General features: G+C 40.4%; 1 protein-coding gene across 2 annotated transcripts; it reads right to left on the bottom strand.

Annotated features, from left to right (window-relative positions):
* Positions 1–17732: 17732 nt before the first annotated feature.
* On the bottom strand, positions 17733–23510 carry RPS24 (ribosomal protein S24). 2 transcript variants are annotated; one of them, XM_007441363.3, is made up of 6 exons: positions 23367–23510; positions 22806–22871; positions 21825–22034; positions 20818–20928; positions 18461–18484; positions 17733–17808 (listed from the first exon to the last, which is right to left on the bottom strand). In XM_007441363.3, exons 1-5 carry the CDS (start codon positions 23367–23369, stop codon positions 18482–18484), a joined length of 393 nt encoding a protein of 130 aa, XP_007441425.1. In that variant the 5' UTR covers positions 23370–23510; the 3' UTR covers positions 17733–17808; positions 18461–18481. The 2 variants fall into 2 exon arrangements, with proteins under 2 accessions (XP_007441425.1, XP_087985145.1); XM_088129019.1 differs by lacking the exons at positions 17733–17808; positions 18461–18484 and adding an exon at positions 20040–20060.
* Between the last annotated feature and the right edge of the window lie 183 nt (positions 23511–23693).

Genomic DNA, 23693 nt, shown 5'->3' with positions numbered 1-23693 from the left:
TAAAAATATTTTTAAAAGAGGCAAAGGATGAAGATAGATAGACAGATAGAGAAGCCCATAAGGTATCTTTGCATTCTTTTTCATGACCCCAATTTGTGGTGATGGTGGGAAATAAAGGAGCGATAAAACAAAACACATATAGTTTCTCCATTATTCCCATCTTGAAGACGTTGTTCTTCATTTATTACAATAAAGGAAACAATGCAGTTTTAGGAAAGTGAAATGTTTTCCCTTTTGAACTAAACAAGATTTTTTAAGACAAAATCTTTTGGTCGTTGAGAATGTACAGTATATGAAATATTAGGCACAACAATCTATAATATAGGATTGTAGAGATATTATGAAATGATAATCATTTTACTTCCTGGATAAAACAATTATTTATAACTATTAGTCACACTAGTAAATTAGATTTCTTCCTGATTGCTGCTTTTTCCTTCTTTGACTTGACTATTTTTGCTCACCTACTGATATTAGATATGAAAATCAATAATGTAATTCATGCCATCAGCCTTTCTGCTGATGGTATTTTCTTGTCTGCAACAAAGCCAGCAGAAGCCCTTCCAGGTTTGAAAGAGACATTAGATGAATGCCATTCCATAGCAGACCTGAAAATCAATTTTGAAAAGTCAAAACTCCTGTGCCTCTTTCAACATACCTTTACCAGATCAAGGGGGTAGGATGGGGAGCAGAATTTAAAGCAGAATTTCTCCAGGTTAATCACTTAAAGAGTTTACCTTTATAAGGCCAGCTTCCCACAGACAATGAGGAATTTGGATCCTGTATTTTACAATATCTAGTAAGGCAATTAATCCATAAAAGTAAAGATAACCACACATTTCATATAGCTGTATGGAGACTGATGTATATCATCAAGGCTTTCCTTTTTCTGGAGGCAATAAAACATGGCTATCCTAAAGTTGCAATGCTTTTTATAAAAGTATGAACAAGATACGGTTAAAGTAGAAGAAAACTAAGGCTTCTCTGCTTCTCTCCTTGGTCTTTTCTTTGATTGTTCAATTGGTGTAGTGGTTAAGGTGTTGGCCTAGAAACCAGGAGACGGTGAGGTCTAGTCCCACCTCAGGCATGAAAGCCAGCTGGGTTCCCTCTTTCTCAGCCCACCCCACCCCACAGGGTTGATAAGATATGAAGGGAAAATAGGAGGAGGAAGGCGCATTAGATATGTTTGCTGCCTTCAGTTGTATATATAAAAAAAGGCGGGATAAAAATCTAAAAAAATAATAATAATTTTAAGATCAATACAGGAATGGATCTGATTCTATTAAAATAGAAAATTGTAACAGATTTTAAATTGTATTAACTGGTAATAAAATAATTGCAAGTTTTATAAATGGGCACACTCAGGATGATGGGCAATTGACGTCACCTGAATCAAGATGCCATCATAGCTTCTACTGGGGGTTGTCTATGGACGGGAAGTTATCAAGCTACTCAGTGTCTTGCTCCTTCATTCTCCCTGTACTTTTACTGCCTTTGTAAGACTGCAGTTCACACTAGAACAGCTTGGGAGTTGGCTTCTCAAGTGGCCCAGTAAAGCCACTGGCTCATCACAACCATAAATCTGCTTCCAGTATTATAGGGATCAACCTTCTCACGATGGACAATTAATTCAAGTTGGCAAAGCTGGTGGCTTCACCCAGGATGAGACACTTAGTCCCCAACTTCTCCTCTGCCAGAAAAAAGAGCATCCATCAATCTCCCTTCCAAACAGCAGCCCTGTAAAGGCATTTGGATGCCCTTAACCACTCAGGCCTTTCCAACCAAGTGTATAAAATTCATCTGGTTTCCTTGTCTGTCCTTCTTCAATATTTTAGCTGTCATGATCACCAGAATGGAAGGAGGTGAATGCACTGTTACAACCATACCCACTGCATTTTCTCATCCCTGCCTGGAATTCACTTCTCTGTAGGCTAAACTTGTCTTCCCAGCCCTAAGAAATGAAGCCAGCTTTGCCACAATGATTTTGATGAAACAATCCAGAAATAACATCAACAAAGTCATACAGTCATAATAACAAGCAATTGTTTTCAACAGGGGGAGAACATCTTTGAAATATTGCTGTTGACAGTAGCAAGGGACCAGGATGCCATTTCCATGAAAATCTCTAGTGGGATGGGAGGTGGAATCATGGTCTGTCTCAAAGCTGGGCGGGGGGGGGGGGGACCCATATCTGTTTCCTAAGCAGCAGGAAGTGTTTCTTTTCTTCTCTTTTTCTCATTGGCTCCCTCCTTTTTTAATCCAGGTGTCAATAGGGCCCCTTCAGGTTATTGCCAGCAACATCTTTATTCTGAAGGCTCCTGCACAGCTACTCCAGCCTCTTTCATGATGCCTACACAGGGTAAAAAAAGTGCTGCAAGATATCACAGTCATTTTAGCATTGATACAAAATAAAATTTAAAAAAAAATCTGGAGAGAAGAAAAAACAGAAGCACTGAAAGTGTGACATGAATGGTAGGTTCTTTAAACGTGCCATAAAACAATCTGTCTTCCAACTCATGTCACCAAGTCTCCAAAGGGCTTGATTATCATATCAAGCATTTGTTTCTTCCCTGAGCTTGTATGTGTTTGGTGTCACTGAGGCCAAGAAAGGTGGGGGGAAAAAGCATCCTTATTCCTTTAAGGGAAGCAAAGAAGGCAAACAAATCCCCTTTCAAAGTCCACCTCCCTGTGAAGTTTAAGCTTTGTAATCTCTGTTCGGGGATACTGGAAATTTGCATCTCCACCTAGTTGAAAAATGTGACAATTACCTCCCTCAACACACAGCTTGCTGAGAATTGAAATTCAAGTGCGGCTAGTTCAGAATTTAAAATCAAAGCTGTTGTCTTTGTCCAGGTGTCTGCAGACCTTCTATTCCCCAACATTATTAAAGTTCCTAATCCTAATTATTGTGGAGATACCCATTAGATTTCATGCTGATCAGGTCTTTTAATTCCATTTATTTATATTTACATCCCTTTCCTCCAGGAGTGCAATGTGGCATGCATGCATACCACACCTCCCACTTTTTTTCCCCCCTACAACAACAGCAACCACTCTGAGAGGGACGATGGGCTGAAACAGAAGGTCTGTCTCAAGTCACTCCGTGAGCTCCCATGACTGAAGGTAGTCTACCTGTCTCTCTCAATTTCTAGTCCACCACATTCACTATTATACCACACTGGCTTTTTAAAGGCATTTTCAAAACAATCTCTAGAAGCTCTCATGGCTGTGTATGATTGTAAACATAATTAATGCAAGATGGAATGAAGAAGAGATTCATTTTCTGTTTGTTGGTCTCTTCTGGGAGCATCTATGTCGCTGGAGGAAGGCTATGAAAATGATCTGTATCCAAGAACTTCCAGTTCTATAAAGCCTTAGAAGCCTTCTAGCTGAGAATGTTCTTAATCAAATGTATGAAAATATAAGTACGGTTGGCAAAGTATCAGTATCTTTGTAGGGTTGTTTCAATGGCCAGGCAGAGAGAAACTAAGGAAGAGAAACTAAACAAACATTTCCAAACTGTTTTGTAAACTCTGAAGATTGGAATATTGGTGAAATTCCATGGAAACAGGTCACAAGATTAAGAGGCCTCTAAAGCCTTTTGATTTTGTTGAATCCCCCAGCATTGTAATCATAAAGTGCCAATTCAAAGACTCCACTGTATCATATACAATTGATGTCTTTCAAAAGAATATACCTGTTCTTGAATTCTTGATGATGCTTTCCTGTAGTCACAAAGTAGACTTCATCCACTTACTCTGCCTAACATCAAATATTGGCAGCTTTCCATATGACACTTAAATTGCACAAGCTTCTTAGCTTTTTAAGTAGACACTTCAAGTCTCTGATTCCCATCTGTGTCCATGACCTGACACCCTCAAACATCATGCAGAGAAGACAACACATGTGTGTTTGGTGCACTTCACATTTTTCCTTTGTTGTACAAAATTCGGCTGAACTTGAAGTACACCCCTTTATCTGACACTTACAAACTATTTGAGCATCAGAGAAGTTATCTTTAATTGCATCACTTAACTTAATTTGTTGGAGGAAGTTAGATAGGAGAAAGAGATATGTTGCATAGCTTTGGTGTTATATACAGTCGTGTGAAAAAGAAAGTACACCCTTTCTTTTTACTGCTTCCTTAGGTATGAAGAGGCTAAGTAGTAGCCAGGTGCTGCTAATCAAATGCCCTTGATCAATTGATCATCAGCAAGTATGACTACCTCGATAAAAGCCGAAGTTTTAGGAGTTGGCTGGTCTTGAGCATTGAGGTGTGGGTTAGCACAATGCCAAAGAGTAAAGACATCAGCAATGATCTTAGAGAAGCAATTGTTGCTGCCCATCAGTCTGGGAAGGGTTATAAGGCCATTTCCAAACAATTTAAAGTCCATCATTCTACAGTGAGGAAGATTATTCACCAGTGGAAAACATTCAAGACAGTTGCCAATCTTCCCAGGAGTGAATGTCCCAGCAAATTCACCCCAAGGTCAGACCGTGCAATGCTCAGAGGAATTGCAAAAAATCCAAGAGTTACATCTCAGACTCTACAGGCCTCAGTTAGCATGTTAAATGTTAAAGTTCATGACAGTACAATCAGAAAAAGACTGAACAAGTATGGTTTGTTTGGAAGGGTTGCCAGGAGAAAACCTCTTCTCTCTAAAAAGAACATGGCAGCACGGCTTGGGTTTGCAAAGTTGCATCTGAACAAATCACAAGACTTCTGGAACACCGTCCTTTGGACAGATGAGACCAAAGTGGAGATGTTTGGCCATAATCCACAGCGCCACATTTGGCGAAAACCAAACACAGCACATCAGTGCAAACATCTCATACCAACCGTCAAGCACGGTGGTGGAGGGGTGATGATTTGGGCTTGTTTTGCAGCCACAGGACCTGGGCACCTTGCAGTCATTGAGTCGACCATGAACTCCTCTGTATACCAAAGTATTCTAGAGTTAAATGTGAGGCCATCTGTCCGACAGCTAAAGCTTGGCTGACATTGGGTCATGCAACAGGACAACGATCTCAAGCACACCAGCAAATCTACAAAAGAATGGCTGAAAAAGAAAAGAATCAAGGTGTTGCAATGGCCCAGTCAGCCCAGTCTGATTTAAATGCTGTGGCGGGACCTCAAGAGAGCTGTGCATAAACAAATGCCCACAAACCTCAATGAACTGAAGCAATGTTGTAAAGAAGAATGGGCCAAAATTCCTGCACAGTGATATGAGAGACTGAGAAAGTCATACAGAAAATGATTCCTTCAAGTTATTGTTGCTAAAAGTGGTTCTACAAGCTACTGAATCATAAGGTGTACTTAGTTTTTCACACATGGCTTCTCCATTTTGGCTTTCTTTTTGTAAAATAAATGATGACATGGTGTAATATATCATGTGTTGTTGTTCATCTGAGGTTGTATTTACCTACTTTTGAGAACTGCTAAGGACCAGATGATTTTTATTATGTCCTGATACGTAAAACCATTGAACTCAAAGAGGGTGTGCTTTCTTTTTCACCCGACTGTACTCTGATTTTTCTTTTTCTTTTTTGCTAAAAACAACAGATAAACCCAAAATCAGCCTATGAGGACCAAGATGCTCTGCTGCCATTAGTCTACTTGTTGATTATTATTGGAGAAGGAAAGATGTAAAATAAAAGTCTGCTTTGCATAACCATTGAACAGAAGCTCTTCACGTGGCAACTGTATATTCTAGGGCTTGGAGATCTTGGGCTGTGTGGAGGAAGCTCGCTCTAGGAATGTGCACTGAAGTCAAGGGACAAAGTCCTCTTCTAGTCCCAACTTCGCTTGTAAATTGTGTGCCGGTATGCAACGCAAACAGCCCAACGAGAACAGGTAACGTGGCACATGGAATTCAGGATACATGTACACTCTGAGAAGATTATAGCATAGTATCAGCAGGGCAGTTAAGCAAAAATATGAGCCTTTTTAGGATCTGCTGCAGATCCCTAGCAACAATCTTCTCCTTGTTGGAAGAAGGAAGGAGTCTGGCTTGAATTAAGCTTGTATTATTTGGCAGAATAATTCCTAACAGAAACAGAGGTTGTGGTTATCTTTATCAGGGTGAGGAAAAACTACAAGGCAGAGGGAAAACAATACAGACAGTGAATAAACAAAAAGTGCCATTTTAAGCCATTAAAAGTAATAATATGGGGTGCATTTTGATACATACTGTCATTTGATTCTACATTTTATTATTCTGAATTCTTCCTTCCCTTCTTCCCTGACTTCTTTTAAGGACTGACTGACCTTTTCTATGTAGGTTTCTTTATCAGCGGTCAAAAGCAGAAATTGCCACTTTAACAAACACAAAACCAGAGTAAAAACTAGATTAGCAAATTTAAAATCCATGATATAGTAAATGGGACTATGCCAGTAACATTTATCTTCCTTACATGGAATTTCCCATGTCAAAAAACCTTCTCAATCTTCATTTCAAATCAAAACCAACTAAAACTAAACAGAGAGCTCATACAAACCTCTCATTAATTGTATTTACTTTCTCAACTGCTCTAGAATTTTAATAATTCAAGTTTTAATGAGAAAACTGATCTTTCATTAAAAAAATTAAGTCCAGATTCTAATAGCTTAATCTTCTTTATCAGCCATAGTGAATCTATGTCTTCTAGATGTCTTCATCAACATGTCTAGAGGACTCCAGGTCAAGGAAGGACATCAAAACAGGATACACCTCATGGTGATGGGAGAACAGAGAAGAAAGAGTCTTATGAACGTCAAGTTTAAGGCAAATGGAGTTGAATATTCATTCACCACATTTAAGTCTTGAACTCTGAAAGCAGGAACATATGGCCTGTTTTGTTCTGCCTAAACTGAATAGGAAGTTTTACCATTAGTTTCTGAAGACGTAATATTAATTGCAAATGAAGGTTGTTTTCCTTGAGGGATTGCACCATCCTTTTCAACAGCACCACCACGTCCCCAAACAGCTTCCATGCACTTCATACATAAAGTACTCTTGACAAAATGTAAACCAAATTCCCAACAATCTTCAGCGTGTGTTCATGAACATATCAGAAAATTAGAAAAAGAAAGAAAGGAAAGGAAGACTGGCAATATTTCATCCTGGATTAGTGGATTCTGTTACCCTTTTGTATATCCTTCCAGCTAAACACTCCAAACAAACATTCATCTTCCCATTGGGCGTTTCAGCGGTTCAGTTGTGGGATTAGAGAGCCCCCTACTGGATAAAAGCTTGCTTTGCATTCTTGGAAATCAAAACTGAGATGCTGATTAAAATTATAAGGACACAGGATATTCCCCAAGACAGGCTAGAATTTAAGAGCATCCCCTCTTAAAGGATACACTTTAAGAAAAAGATAATAATAATAAAAATGGACAAAAATCCTGAACAACGCTTGCAGCTGATCACTAATCCTCAAGACTCACCCTTATTAAAGATATGCATATTTATTTATATTTATTTATATTTCAGATTTGGTCACTAAGGAGTGACTCTGTGTGGTTTGCAGTAAAAACAGAAATAAATATTAATTAAAATACAATGAAAATACAATAAAAACCATATTCATACATAAATAATATCCTCCAAGGTACTGATGATAGACAAGGTTATTAACCTACAGGAGCATCTTCAAGGGTGGTTGTCCCTCTTCTTGCACCACATGAGTTGGCAGAGACAGGTCTTCACCCCCTTCCGAAAGGCCAGGAGAGTGGGGGGGGGCCCTCACCTCTGGGGGGAGGATATTCCATAGGGAGGGGACAACGGCACAGAAGGCTCTCCTTCTGGGTCCCGCCAGTCAACATTCCTTCAACAACAGTATCCGTAGCATACCTTCTCTGCCAGACCAGGTGGGATGGGCCGATGTAATGGGGATGAGACGGTCCCTCAGGTAACCCAGCCCCATGCCATGTAGGGCTTTAAAGGTGATAACCAACACCTTGATTGGACCTGGAAGCAAACTGGGACCCAGCGCAGCTCACGGAGCAAAGGTGTAACATGTACAAACTTTGGGGCACCCAAGGTTGCCTGCGCGGCTGCATTTGTATGATTCACTTGTGTGTGTGTGTGTGATACACATACACACACACACACACACACATATATGCCCTAAGCCACATAACAAAAAAAAGAGCAAGACCAAGACCCACATATATCCATCTATTGATGAGACCTCTATATTGGTTTACTCTATTAAACTCTAAGAGGGACACCATAGGCCAGTGTTTCTCAACTGCACTTTAATGATGCAGAATAGGAGAAGTTACGTGGTATTCCACTTTTCATCTCTGCTCTTCTATTGGGTATATAAAATATACATAAAAATAACCAAAAGCCACTTCCTCTGTTTGCTGACTGTCCATGTTAATTCCCCCATTATTGTTTCCAGAGGCTCTGAAAAGTTCCATCAGTTCTTTTGATATGGATAGATATATAGATACTGTAAGTTCTTGCCTGTTGCTCGTGTCCCTCCCTGCTTTTTCCTGCCTTTTATCTCATGTTTGTTAGTGAACGCTGTCTGCAGATGTTTCATGGATAAACACCAAGCGATATTTTTTGGTAAGATGACCTGAGTATTATGTCTGCTTGCTCTAATCTGGATGTAAACTTAACGACAAGTGCCCCATAGTCATTCCTTAACATCCAGAAGCAGCTTCACCCTGGCATCAAATATACATAGCAAGAAGCCAAGCCTATAGTTTGGCTTTTGTATCCCTGCTCTGTTTACCCCATGGATCTGGTATTCAGATGTATATTTAGGTATTAGGTTGGGAAATACAATCCCTCTGTCTCTCTCTGTCTCTGTCTCTGTCTCTGTCTCTGTCTCTGTCTCTGTCTCTCTCTCTCTCTATCTATCTAGTCTGTCTTGACTCTTGGAAACTGGCTGGACCAGTCCCTGCAGTTTTCTTGGAAGATTTTTTCAGAAGTGGTTTGCCCTTGCCTGCTTCCTAGGGCTGAGAGAGAGGGACTGGCCCAAGGTCACCCAGCTGGCTTTGTGCCTAAGGCAGGACTAGAACTCACTGTCTCCCGGTTTTTAGCCTGGCGCCTTAACCACTACACCAGACTGGCTCTCCTAAATCTCTTTGCCCTGGTTCATATAATTGCATCTTTGAAGCCTAGCCCAGGGAAAAGGCTTCCCGTGGCCCCACCGGTGGCCAGTCTGCCAACTGTCTACAGCAAAGGAGGCTGCGTTTTCTCCCCATGCCACCCTTCGAGCAAAGAGAGAAATAGAGCTGAGGCAGATATTCTTTTATATTATCTGTGTCAGAAATACCGCTGAGCCAGTGACTGTACTGCTTTTAAGAAGGCGGGAGCAAAGCAAAACAGAAAAGCAGTTTGGGCTTTGCACAGATATACAGCTTCTTCTTTTGTTAGCGCTTTGGCATCACAGTGAGCTCGATAGATTTGTTGCTGTTGTTGTTTCAGGTTTATCAAAAATAGTTAACCTGAAACACAGGTTGGAGATATCTTTTTTCTCCTTGAAATGTCTGCCTTAGCAGACATTTATACAACATGCTGGTTTGAAAAATCTATGTAATTTATGGGAGAGGGGGGAAAAAAACAAAAAAACCAAGTGTGAAAATATGAAACCAGCCAGGAAGCGGCATTCTATTGGTGTAAGTCCGTCAGAAGAATATTGACAGCCTCCTTGTTTTGGATGGAGCCTCCTCCAAAGGTAATAGTTTAAACAAAGACAGTCAAATAAAAATAGTTAAACATGAAAAACAACCATATATGGTAATACAGAGCCCCGGCCTTGGAAGAAAAGCAGAAGCATAATTACTATTGCAACCTGTCTTGATGATGGATGGAACAAGGTCAGCAGGAGACGTGGAAGTATCTTCAGGACGCTGTAGGCATCATATTAAAAGCCTTCAATTCATCAATACCTTCAATATAATTGCTTCACCTCTCACAGGAAAAGGGGTTCCCCACAGTATCCTCACAGCACGAAGCTTGCAAAACACAGCATGATTTTTTTTAAAAAATCAGGTTATAAAAGGCTGATGCTTAGGTGAGCTTTCTTAAGAAACAGAAATAGCCTGTTGCCTCAGTATTTCTAAAGAACACAGATGATTGAAAAGATGAGGAAGTAATGCCGAGCAGTTACCGCTGTAGCCAGCTATATTTTCTAAAAAGTTCAAAATACTTAGACGACCGCAGCCTAAGATAAGCCAATGGGAATAATTAATCTTGGCCACAATTTATGTCATTGTCCATTGTACAATATCAATTCTCTATCTACAGCTACAAAATTATTTCCAAAGTACAGATATAACCAGATCTTGGTCCTTGGCCAATGCTAGCCATACACCCTTTCCTTTCATCCACTGTCCTTAGATTATCTTCAGAATGAAGACAACTTGGAGGTCCTCCTGGACTTGCAACTCCTGCTCAAAGAGCAGGTGGCAGATGTGGCCAGGAGGGCCTTTGCACCAGTTGTGCCCTTTCCTGGACCAGGATGCCCTTCAGATGGTCACTCACACTCTGGTCACCTCATGCCTGGACTATTGCAAGGTGCTCTACATGGGACTGCCCTTGAAGACCAACCAGCTGGTATAAAATTTAGCAGCGCAAGCAGTAATGGGCACTTCACGGTATGCTCATGGGTCACCACTGCAACATGAGCTGACTTCGTTGCCAGGAGGCTTGTGGGTGCAGTACAAGGTGCTGCTCATCACCTTTAAAGGCCTTCATGGCACAGGGCCTGACTATCCAAGGGAGCGCCTATCTTCAATTGTCTCTGCCCGCCCGTTCCCACAGAATGGGTATATGCCAGGCCCCCCAATTAGATACTGCCATCTTGTTGGACCTAGGAAGCATGCGTTCTCTGTTGTGGTCCCCACCGTTTGGAACAGCACCCCCCCTCCGATGTACGGATTGTACCCACTGGGGTTCAGGAAGGCCCTTAAGACCTGGCTTTGCTCCCACATCTGGGATTAATGGATTTACTGAGGTTATCTGTGGAGTCCCTGTCATATCTGTATGATTCATCATTTTGGTTGTTTTAGTTCTGTGTAGTGTGTTAATTTTTTATTGCTTTTGGGTTTTGTAAGCCGCCCAGAGTCTAATAGAGTCGGCTATACCAAATGTAATAAATTAAATTGAATTTGATTACATGTGAACATAGAGGAAAAAATTAGCCATGCTGTAGTAAGGCAAATAATATCTCAGTGATTCATAGCTTGCCTCCTGAATTAACACTCCTATATTCTCCTAGAAAGGCCCCAAGATACATTGGAGTCATTGTGGGAAGATCTATAAGACAAGAATCTTGGCCGATTGCAAAGAATCTTCATACTGGAAAAGAAACAAACATAATGCAAGGATAATGATTTTGCAAGAGGCTTAATTACTGTTGAAGAATTTGCATTAGATGAAGCTCCCTTCTTAAGGATTAGAATTCAGCATTCCCTTTTTCAGGCGTAGCAATGGCCTCTAGTCATTTTTAGTTGCCACTTCCAGTTGTCATTCATTCTGCCTCCTCTTTCCCGGTTCTATAAACGGGGAAAAGCTCAACTGTAAACCTGCCATGGTGAGATCATTTTATTAACTCTTGATATAGATCATTTTATTAACTCCTGATGCACCTTTCTTCCAGGGTGCAGGATACAGAATTATAGGTTCTTTTACAAGACAGATTCTGACTGAAAGTTAGAATACAAAATTTTATCAGGAAGATCAGATTGACGGGGAAACCCATTATTCAGTGAGACTCCCCTATTTGTTCCAACAGAGGCTAGTCAGCCACCTTTTACAGACGCCTTAATTTGGATTCCTGAACTGAGCCGGCCATCGTACGCAATGACTTAAATGTTGCCTTCCCACTCTACGATTTTATGGAAAGAATCATGAATGTCTTGAATGTGTGTTGTGGTAGATTGAAGAAAGCTTCTTTTTCAAATCTGACCATAGGCCAAACTCACCTGTTAACTAGAGGAACCAGGAAAAACTACAGATGAATCCTTCTACAGGAGAGAGGTGGTCCTTCTTTACAGCACTGAAGTGAAGCTAAAGCTACATCAGCAGAATTTATCCTCTCGGCAGAAGCGTCATCCCGTAATTACTAACAGGTATTTCAGTGGCTATCACTGAATCTCTCTCCCCCCCCCCCCCACTTTGGGCAGAGTAATAAAAGAACACTGATAACAACAGAAAGATCCTGCTGGCATTACTATAACATTTGCTCTGAATTTCTCTCTTTTCCTGGGTCCTGTCTTGTTTTTCTTCTTCATTTCTTCTGATCTCCACACTGAAGTCACACTGCTAAATCCAAGCTAATTAGAGGACAATACTGCTACACTCATTCATATGCTGTTAAAATAGTTGTAACTAAAATAGTTATCTACCTTGACAGGCATCAGGCACACATTTCTGACTGCAGAGACACAATTTTCTAAGTTTTTTAGCATACTGTATTTTCCTGCTTTCAAAATGTTGCTCCTTTGTATCTGTGAAATACTGAAACATTCAGTTTTAAACAAAAGACAGCTAGCCTTTATTTAAAATGTTAAGTGAGACTATATTACCAAACTGAATGTGTCTTTTCCAGATTTATTTTAGTAGTGCAAACATGCCTGCAACGGGCATCTTTCGACTTCTACAATTGCTATTTTGACAATGCTCTCTATAGCTGCAGATAGGTACATTAATAGAGATTTGATGTAACAAAGGTGGAGTCTGTATTTTATGGTGCATTTTTAAAACTTGGCTGCCTTCTTTTCTATTATATTGATACAAAACTTCACATTTAGAATCTACAGAAAGCTGTATTTACCAAAAAAGAGGTTAAACCATATAATGTTTCATTAAGCATTCCGAGAGCCAATTTGGTCTAGTGGTTAAGTTAGTACACTTGGGACCGGAAACTCCATCGTTAAGCAATACAGTCATAAGTCAAAAAGCCACAGGACTGCACTGCTTAGTGAAGGCAGTTCTGGCAGTCCCAGTTGCTGTCGTTAAGCGAGGACCTCACATGACCACAAACTTCCAACTTCCTGCTGGCTTCCCCATTGAATGCTTGTCGGAAGCTGGGAGGGAAGATCACAAATTGTGATCTCATGACCGTGGGATGCTGTGCTGGCCACTAAGTACGAGGATTGGTTGTAACTACCACTCATTCAGCACCATTATAAGTTTGAATGGTTGTTGAACAAATGGTCATTAAACGAGAACCACCTGTAAAGTATTACCGCCTCTCCCCTATGATTTCAACCCGTCTCACCCGATCACACAGAGGGCATGCTATGGACCCCCTTGGTGAAAGAACTTCGACTGGCGGGGCCCAGAAGGCAGGCCTTCTCTGCGGTGGCCTCTGCTTTTTGGAACATTCTGCCCCCGGAGGTGCAATTGGCCCCCCCACTCCTGGCCTTCCGTAAGGTTTTGAAGACCTGGTTCTGCCACCTGGCCTGGGGTGGGGAGGGAATACCTCAAGCATGGGGATGGCTAGCCCCATAGAGGCCTCCTGTCTTCAGCCCCAGATTTTTCATCCTCTTGGACTCTCCTTCTCCTTTTTAGTAATGTTTTTAATTAAGGTTTTATGTATTTATATATTTTATGTTTTTAATGTTTGTTGTGAATCGCCCAGAATTCCCCCACTGGGGGGAGATGGGCAGTTGAAAAATGTAATTAATTAATTAATTAATTAATAACATACTTTAGACAAACAGTTGCAGCAGGAATGCTTCATTCAAGATGACTATCACTTTGCAATAGAGTTAGTTTGTTGTAGTGGTTGAGGGCACCAGGCTGGGAGACCATGAGTCCCACCTTAGGCACAAAGCCAGCTGGGTGAACTTGGGCCAGTCCCTCTCTTAGCCCCAGGAAGGAGGCAAGGGCAAACCACTTCTGGAAAGCCTTGCCAAGAAAACTGTGGACCTGGCCATGTAATTGCCCAGAGTCAAGACTGACTACAAGGTGCACAAAGAAAAAAACAATTATGTTTTAAAAATACTTAACATCCTGCATGAGGACAATTAGGTTGCCATGTTCACGTGGGTTGGATTTATTTTACTTTTTAAGTGTCACTGAGCCTAAATTATGGTATATTCCCTTAGAACAACCAGTTTCCTGCAACACTATTAATTTGATTCCAACATTCATTTAGTCTCTGTTCATTTATGCCCATTAATTCCACGTCTGCCTACTTCTGCCAACCGGGGCATGGAAGAGACTTTATTTTCAACTTTTGCAACGGGCTGGCTAGAACAGAAGCAATTCTGGATCCTTCACTCTGTGCTTTATGACCTCTAAAAGGGTAAGGTGGCAAAAACATTTATCAGTGGATAATTTGGCCTTGATAGCCAGATTCCTTATGAACTTGTGAGGCCCATCTACCCTTTTTCTTGCTATATTGGAATAAATCATAATTCTTCCTCCTTTTAAATATAAATGACTTTGGAAAAGAATGGGAACTTTGACTGGCAACCATATGAGTACCATAGCTCTTTCTGATAACATCATGGAAGTCAAGGAATTAAGACATGAACAAAATTAGCATTTTGTGACAGGACACCATAACACAATGGTTTTCCTCATGCTGGCATCCTGACCATGATGAAAAACACCTTCCATCATCCTTTTTTTTTTTTTGCATAATTCATCATGCAAGTTTTCCTCTTGTGACTTATTTACAGAGCTGCTGATCTCCATGGAGGACAAGGTGCCATCCACAACTGGGGTGACCTATTTGCTAAAAAGGCAAATTCCATGAATAATTCCCTACATGGGTTTCAGAATTACCATACCTCATGCGTCTTCTTCATCATTTACTAATAAGGATAATATGCTGACTCATTTATGATGCTTTGTAAGGATCTCAAGATAATGTAAGTAAATTGGAACACTTGAAAATGACTGGTTTTGTACATCATGCTAAGTCATAATATAGTTTGGGGTTAGTGTGATTTGTGGACCAAGCTTTTGTGGCCTATTCAAGAAATCATGGCTGAGTGCAATACCTGGTTCTAGCTGAACTGTAAATGTTATGCAGATATTCTAGGTGTTCTCAACCAACTAGTATGCTAGACTCTAGGTCCCAATATGGCATTCATAGTTGATAGCTTGCCTGTTGACAATGCTGAAAGTTATCATGGTGTCCTGGTTCATCTGATTTTTTTAAAAAAAAAACTCTATTAAAAATACACAGGAAGCGAATGTGCTGCAAATCAAAGAACCAACCTCAACTATGCCCTTTGCAGAGATGGCAGAGAACATTCAAGGGAAGTTAGAAAAGGTGACCAGGGCAACCTTTTCATGGATTTGCCTTTTGGTATTGGCACACTTGTAAGTGACCAATAATATTGTTTCAAAATTCCAAATATGATCCCAGGCCTCTTCTAAGCCATGTACCATGCCATATTCCTTTCCAAACATAGTCTAATTTCAAAGGTATTTGCAGAACCATAATATTATATTTGGTAAATGCCTAGTTTCCTAGGAAGTGGATTTGTGGAATTTTCCAGGTCTTCCATGGAGCAGAAACACCCTGATTATATTCACCTTTCTCTGGTAACATTCTGCAGCCACACAGTCCAAATTTTCTGTAAGAACCAGGTTTTCCTACCAGTATGATATATGCAAATTGAATAAATCTGATTATATTTTGTTTCATTTTGTCTTTGTAAATCATGAGGAATGACCACCACAATCACTGGAGCACCTTCTCAGCTATCGCCCTTCATGTGAGTTTTGAGTAAGGGCTTAATTTTACAGAACTCATAATTCAGTGTTCTGACATAGGCATTTATTTGCAGACCTACATAACTGTGCTTCACTAGGTTGAGAGAACCGGTAGCAGACAATGGATGAGGTGGACAGGTAGGGTGAAAGAAATTACTGAAATGTCCTTGGAAGAGCTACCTCTCCATGCCAGGAGTCAATAAAACTGAATTGTTCCCTAGTTATTCTGACCTGCGATGAATTTGTTACCAGAGTATAAAGGTGCATTTTCTGTTGGAATCTCAAGATATTGCCTTATGATACAGTGCATCTAATTGTAGAAATCCTGTGATACTGGATTCTCTGCTCAAAGAGAACGGGAAATCCTTTACACACTAAATACTGCAAGTAGCCAAAAGCTTCACCGTGTTTGTTACAAAGTCTGATGGATCAAAACCACTCTAGAAAATGGGGGGGAAGTAAATAGGTCATCGCAGAATAATGAAACAAGGACACAAGAGAAAATTAAAAACCTCAGCTTGATCTATTTCATCGTTATCAGGAACTAAATGCCTCAATTTCTGTCAGTCTGCCTCCAAAAATGGTTTGTCAGCTTTAACAAAATTTAATATATAAGCACTGAGACCAATAGGTCAAACAGAAATTGTTTCTTAGAAAAGTAGCAATTTAGCTCTTTTCTCCCTTCATTCTCTCCGCAAGAAAGCTACCCCAATGCAAAAGTTAATTTGTTAACACAAGTGATTGAGAGAACTTCAGCGATAACACATTGCAAAGCCATTTCCCTGTTAATTAGGCCCCAGAGGCATCATTACCAGATCAGAACTATCAACTGAAAAGCAATTTCCAAAGATGCTAGAAGTGAGGACTTATGCAGCTACTGAAGACTGCTTTGAAAACACCAAGAAAGTTTCAAATTGCCGTTGTCATTTTTATTTAAAGAATACAGAATTCTTGCATGTTCCTAGTTTTAGCATTTCTGGTTTTTAAGGATCTGAAATCTGCAATAAATGACCTGTCAAGAACCCCTAAGTCAACCAAAGAAACCAAGTTGCAGAATTGGGGGGGAGAGGGTGTGACACTATTTTCCATAATTCCTGTCAGCACCAGATGGTCCCTGCTACCTTAAATAACCCAAGACACTGGTCTCTCTCATGGGGAAGGAAGTTCAGAAGTGGCAGAAGTATTCTTCAATGAGGTTTCTCTACCTACATTGACCTCCTCAGTGTTTTTCAAGTAGCTTGAAGCCACCATCACAGGGAATTCTTGGAAACCTGGAGACAAATTGAGAAGAAACTGAAAGAACAGTTAATTCTTACAGCATTTATCTGGGAACTTGGTTCAAAGCAGAGGTGCCTTCCAGTTGGTTTTGATAACACGACACCACTGCAAATGCTGCTTCAGACTTTTGAGAGTCTAAACTACCTGGACAGCATTACCCCTGGCAGATAAGGGTGGAAAGGCTAGAAAGGTTATCAAGACAAGGCAACATGAAGGATGTGATATTAGTGCATATACTACAGTACACACTGTGATGATGGAACAGATGAAAACAAAATGGAGGATTGGAGCAAACTATCTTTGGCAGCCCAGGAACACTGGGGAGACAGAGCTACAAAATCCTTACTCCAGCAGTTCTAGCTGCGGCTTTGCTATCTCTCCATCTGATGGTCTATGAAGACCGAAATGAAACATGCATAAACCAGGTAGGGAGAAATTTAGGCACTCACAATATTGCTCAACTACAATACCCATGCCTGCCCATGCTGGTTGCCGCTCCTGGAATTGTTGTGCAGCAACACCAGAAGTACCACAGGGTCCTGTTTCCTGATCTAAGGCTTGAATTTCACATTCTGATTTGAGTCATGATGCTTGCTCTTTGCTTCCAGCATTTACAAACAAACTTAATAAAAAGTACCACTATTTTAAACATAATCTCCTCACTCCCCAGTAACAATTACCTGATTTAATCAAGTTTGTTTTTCTTTTTTTGATACTGTGCACAATTCTGAACAGTCCAACTAATGGGAGGACGAGAACACTCAGAAAGCAGGATTTTAGTTTTATAGAAATTTATTCATAGCACTCAGCAGTATAACCTTCATAGATATGCTGTGTTATTTTAGTTCCCCTGTAAATAAAAAGGAAAATAAAGTCAGGTTTTAACATTATAAATCTGAGTAATATGTATGTAGCTCCTCCCACTAATGACAACAAACTGAGGACTGGGATGCACCCTGAAAGTATTTATTTAATTATTATCTGTAAGATTCCCAAGCCGCCTCTTCTTGCAATGGCTCAAAATAATACCAGCCCCAGAGGCACAGTAATTTCAGTCCCGTCTTAAGGAATGGCATGAAAATAATCCTGCCCATTTCCTGCCTGACCACAGCAAGACTTTTGCAAACTGAATACTCTCACCCAAAATGTGATTGCTAAGGAACCCCGAGTTGTTTGTACTTCGGATCTAACCAAGTGCTCTGTGTGTAGAGAGACTCTGGGGAACCTTCTAACTTTGTCTGCTCCAGACAAAGGAGGGGGAGATACACAGCTCCTTGGTCCAAGGTCTGGACTAGCTAAATTCCACATTAAACAAATGGTCTAAACCAATCCTAACCATAACATTTACTAGATCCAAAACGCTTGGGAAAGCAGAAAATCAAATTAAAAGAATGCAATGATCCATGTATTAGACTGTAAAAGGAATCCCCATTAAGGTAAGCAGCTAGAAAACAGACTGTGGTAAGAAGGTTGCTGAGCAATATAGTCCAAGACTACTGTACCTGTTTTGTTCCCTGACTGGCTCACTGTAAGAAAAGGAAGGAAAAAACAAAACCTTGGTCAAAACATCTTTAAACAGACAATATTAACTTTTAAGGCATAAAACACGGCTTCAGGTCACACAATCTTATGGCTGTCTTTCCACTGGTCACTACCCATTTCCAAAGGAAACAGTTTACAAAGCTGTAGAATTTACTTTAGCTGTTTTGGAGGATTAGAGAACCAGCCCCTAAACCTTGTTCGATTTGTAGTGATGATCATCATTTGTGGCACAGCAGACAACAGAAAAGTGGTAGAACAGAATTATATGGGAAAAAAAAGGCAGCAGAATTTTGAAGGTAACAAAAAGCAGTCATAACTAACTTAGAAGTTGGCAATGGTTGAGTGAAGTGTTTGAAAAACAAATTCCCATGGCCAAGCTGTTTTTACAACTCAGAAAAAAAAAGGAGATATGGTGGTTTTTAATGTACAAGTCAACTGTAAAAGATGGGATGTCAGGGTGCTCTGCTAAGCTTGTTTTAGCATTCAAGTGGAGTAAAACTTTGATTTTAATCAACTGCTAGGGGATACTTGCTAAATACAAATTGAATTTTATACATGCAGAATGGCATTACACATGCATAAAGCTATGAATGGGTTCTGTCCACTGCAGTCAAAGTCAGCTAAACGTAAGCCCCGTAAATCAAGGGTTTTGTGGTATGTTAAGGATCAGAAATTAGATTTAGAATATGTGATGGCCAATTTGAAGCAGAGTGCCACAAATGGCTAATGACTAATACAGGCAGCAAGAATTTGATGTATGCTTGAGGGCCTGAGCTGTTATAACCTAGCCCTGGGCTCAGATTAATGGCTAGTTCTATAGTATTGCATTGATTGATTGATTTTTTATATACCCCACTCCAAAAGATTCTGGGTGGCTATAACAAATCAAATAATAAACAAACACATTCTTTTCTTTCGATTTCAGGCAAGTAAGTCAAAATAAGGCAGGGACACAATGCCTGCATACCACAATACATTGGATGCTCTCCTACTTGTCTTCTGATGTATAGAGCAAGAAAGGCTGTTGTTCCTAGAACAAAATACTGAGGAAACAGAAGTGGGTGAGAGGCTTACCAGACGTCACTCACTTCTCATCTTTTAATGATACAATCTGCTCCCCAAAAAATTGCATTTCAAGTCTTTACCAGTAATTCACAAGGAAAAAGAAGGAAAAAAAAATCTTTCTCATTCTATGAAAAGGAGAGAAATCTAGAGAATCAATTACCAACCCTTTTAATTATAATGAACTAATTCAAAGGGATCCTCAAAGTAATTTTTACAGAACCTCTGTTCAGCCTAAATATGAAATAAATACGAACACAGGTATTACAGTTCAGCCTAAATATGAAATAAATACGAACACAGGAACAAGCCTTATGTTCTCCATATTGAGTCTGTAGCACTTGTACCTGGAACTAAATGTGCACAAGACACAGGAACTCTGCTTCAAAGCGAAAACCCACGAACAGAGCAAGACCGCATCAGAAAGACAAGCGAGAGATATTCAGCTCATGCAATCACAGCCATGCTGATTCTCTGTACCTACCAAACACCTCATTTCTGATCAAGAAGAAATCCAAGAAAGTAGGAAAGAGAAGTGAAAGCAAACAGTTACTAACCAGAAGGAAGAATTTATTATTTAAAGCACCCCAGTCTAGCTGAATGAAAAGCTTGAAAACCACAGCCTTTGAAAGGAATTCAACACATTTAAATTAGGGGAGTGCAAAACATACTGGCCCAGGATGTTCTAATCCTAAAGAGGCTATTCCAGGATCTGAACATTATGTCATTGGTGCATAATAATACATAATGGTAGATTTGTACATCCCTCCTTAAATGCCAATTTTAGCCAGATTCTGTTAAAAGCTATTGCCTGTGTGTAACGCTTTCTCTATTTAAGCAAAATTATATTCAGCATAAATTTTCAATCTCATTAAATGCCAGTTAATGAGCATTTTGCTTTTGACCTGTCAACCGGTGCAGAGAAGGAATTATTTCTCAAATAAAAAATCTGAAAATAAAGCAGGATAGAATAAAGTAAGCTAATGGAGAACCAGGTGCAATGCAAGGAAAAGAGAAGGAAAGAGGAGACATGCTCTAAAAATTCTACGTTTCTATGGAAATTCTAGAGATCATACCCTTTTACAATTTCACTTTGTTAGCTACTAAACCAAAACAAAGTGAACGAATTCGGAATTACCTTCTACGAGCCAATGGTGAGAGATGGAAATTGGAAAAATATATAAATATATTGTCAATGAAATATATAAAGCAGCTACTATTGTATCTGATCAGCATTTTCATGGGTTGTCCTTACCTTCTTGCCAGCCCCCACATTTGCTTTTGCGGTACCTCTGACCTTCTTCATCCTATTCTTACGCTCTTTGCGCTGCTTCCTTGATGTCTTTTTCTTTTCATACAAGCCGTGCTGGTAAAGATAACAAGAATAAATGAACTGAACCGTACCAACATTTCTACGATCTTGAGAACGGTTACCACAGTTCATCCCTGAGCACCAAGGATTCCTCTTTGAGAACAGGCAGTGTTGCTCTGACATATTTAGCCAATGCCATATATACATTTGCGCTGCCAATTAATAGTACATTTAACTTGCACATCTACATTCCATTCTTCCTTTTTCAAGATTTAAAGGTTTATGCAGGATTTTTACAATTTACAGAAATGATGAGCCAATCCCTTAAAGAGATTACTTTTATGCGAACCGGCTCCCCAATTCCTAATCCACAATGAGCCGCTATTCAAACAGCCAACTCATGCAAGAAAACTTACTTTTTGAGGGCAAGTGACATTCTTCTAAACAAAGAACTAGACTGCAGCTAGCTAGCTACCATTTGTATTTTCAAGAGATACATTAAAGATAATACAAGCTAGTGCTTTCCAGCATACCACTTACTCTCCTGTTATAAACCATTTCTCACAAATCACTGGTAGCACCGAGATCCCAACAGCTTCAGAGCCATAAAAGCAAAGATCAAAAATCCAAGGAAAGGGGAACAAAACAAGAAAATCCAACCTTAATTTAGGAGCTCAGAAAAGAGGTTGTTTTTTGTTAAAGAAATGTGAAAGTTAGTGTTCATAGGCACATTGTTGATCACAGCCTCACAGTGGTAGAAATATTAAGCCTCTTTAAACATGCTAGGAAATCAACATTTTAATCGATATTTAATCAACCACTGAAAATGGAACTACAAGAGAAAGAGTGCATCTTAATTCCAAACTTCATAAACTGCTATGCAACCAGAACAAACATTCCTTTTAGCACAACACGGTCCATATTCCAAGAAAAGAGATAAAACAGCCTACCCTGGCCAGCCTATGCTTTGGTTCATTTTTCTTTGCATAGTCTAGAGAGTCATAGATCATGCCAAAGCCTGTGGTCTTCCCACCACCAAAGTGGGTCCTGAAGCCAAAGACAAAAATGACATCGGGTGTTGTCTTATACATTTTCGCCAACTTTTCACGGATTTCTGTTTTGGGTACAGTGGCTTTTCCAGGATGAAGAACATCAATTACCTACAAATACAGGGTTGACAAAACATTAAATAAATAAATTAAAAAATGAAAGGTTCTTTATGTATTGTGAAAAAAATATTTTAGTAGCAGAGATGGCTCATACACTCTTTAAAAAAATCTCAGCATCATGCTTGAAACATAGGCCAGAAACATGCCATGACTAAATCTTTATGCAAAGGGTATTTTCAGATTAAGGGCGGGTGGGCTTTTTGAGGGGGGGGGGTGTCTTTGGAAGAAAGACAGCAGCAGCAGCAGCTCTACCCACTACAATCTTCCATTAAATAGGTTTGTGACAAGCATCACATTTAGAAGGTCATGAGCTTATGACAGACAGTGATGCTGTGAAATCAATGAATTTACAATTGAGAAGTCATCCTCTTTTGTACATCTATACAGCAACTTTTGCTGGAATACAGCATATAGAATGGCCTCCCAATTGTCCCATCATTAAGCCACATTAACGGGGGGAGGAATCTATCAGTATAATGTGTTACATTTAAATCACTGTAATCCTCTTCTCGTCCTCTTTAGCCAGCCTTGCTTATCACTCACACAACAAAAAAGATCAACACGATAGCATTCTAAGAACTAGCTATATTTACAGTCGACATTTTAACGGTTTTTGTCGATGGTGCTGTGAAATGCCCGAGTCTGTACTGATCAGGTGGTATACAAATATAATAAATAATTGCATCTAAGAAAGCAAACCGACGAAGCTTCAGCTTGGAATCGAAGTTAGCCCACAAAATAAGGATCAAAACAGCATCTTACCATCTGCTTACGCTGAAGCAGCCGGTTTGTCATGAACTTCCTCGTTCTGATGGTTACTGTATCATTCTACAATGCAAAATATATTATTATTATTATTATTATTATTATTATTATTCAGGAACTCATCTAATTTGCCCCAGGACTAATCCCAACAATTCCTCCTTTCCAAACTGGCCCCAAAACAGGTGGCGTCCACAGCTATCAATCTGTGGAACTGCTGCAGTTGAAAAAGAGGGGCAATTTAGAAAGCCATTTTAGGGCATGGACCTGCTTTTCCCCAACCCGGTGCCCCTCAGGCTGGAAGGCAGCTCAGATCAATAGCTGGGCGGGGGGCAGGCTGGCCCGTGGCAAAGAAATGGGGAGAACGGGGGACCCACGGGGGAGCCCCGGGGTCAGCTTCTTCGCCCCCTTAGTTCCAGCCCATAATCCCCCTAAAATACTCAGGAGTGCGGGCGGAAGGGAAGACAGGCGCCCCAGAGGTCGTAGGACAGAGGATGGCGCCAGGGCCGGACGGATTGAAGGAGCCCCTCGGCCCCGAAAATCCGCAGCGCCGCCACTCACCATCTTGGCGGCTTCTCCTGCTGCCGAAAAGGGAGAAAAGAAGGAAGGAACGCTTGGTAGCCAATCATACGCCGGTAAGCAAAGGAAAAGGAAGCGCCCTAACGGAAGGGGAGGGATTTCGGTGTCAAGAGAGCTGGCCGTCGAAGGCGCCTTCCGGGAAACCAACGAGAGGACGGCAAGAGAGACATACGCATTAGTCCTCCAGGAGGTAGGCTACTGCGTAAGGATCACGGAGCTCTCCTTCGTAACCTACGTGGAGAAAGATGGAAGTAGGAATTCCTATGGGAGATCTTGTGGGGTGCATATGCCTTCCGACTGGGAGACGAC

Source organism: Python bivittatus, unplaced genomic scaffold (assembly GCF_059951505.1).
Source record: "Python bivittatus isolate LINGU-HERP-01145 unplaced genomic scaffold, Pbiv_v1 ctg000050_np1212, whole genome shotgun sequence".
NCBI classification, from domain to species: Eukaryota; Metazoa; Chordata; class Lepidosauria; order Squamata; family Pythonidae; genus Python; species Python bivittatus.
This window is presented reverse-complemented; position numbering and strand designations above follow the sequence as displayed.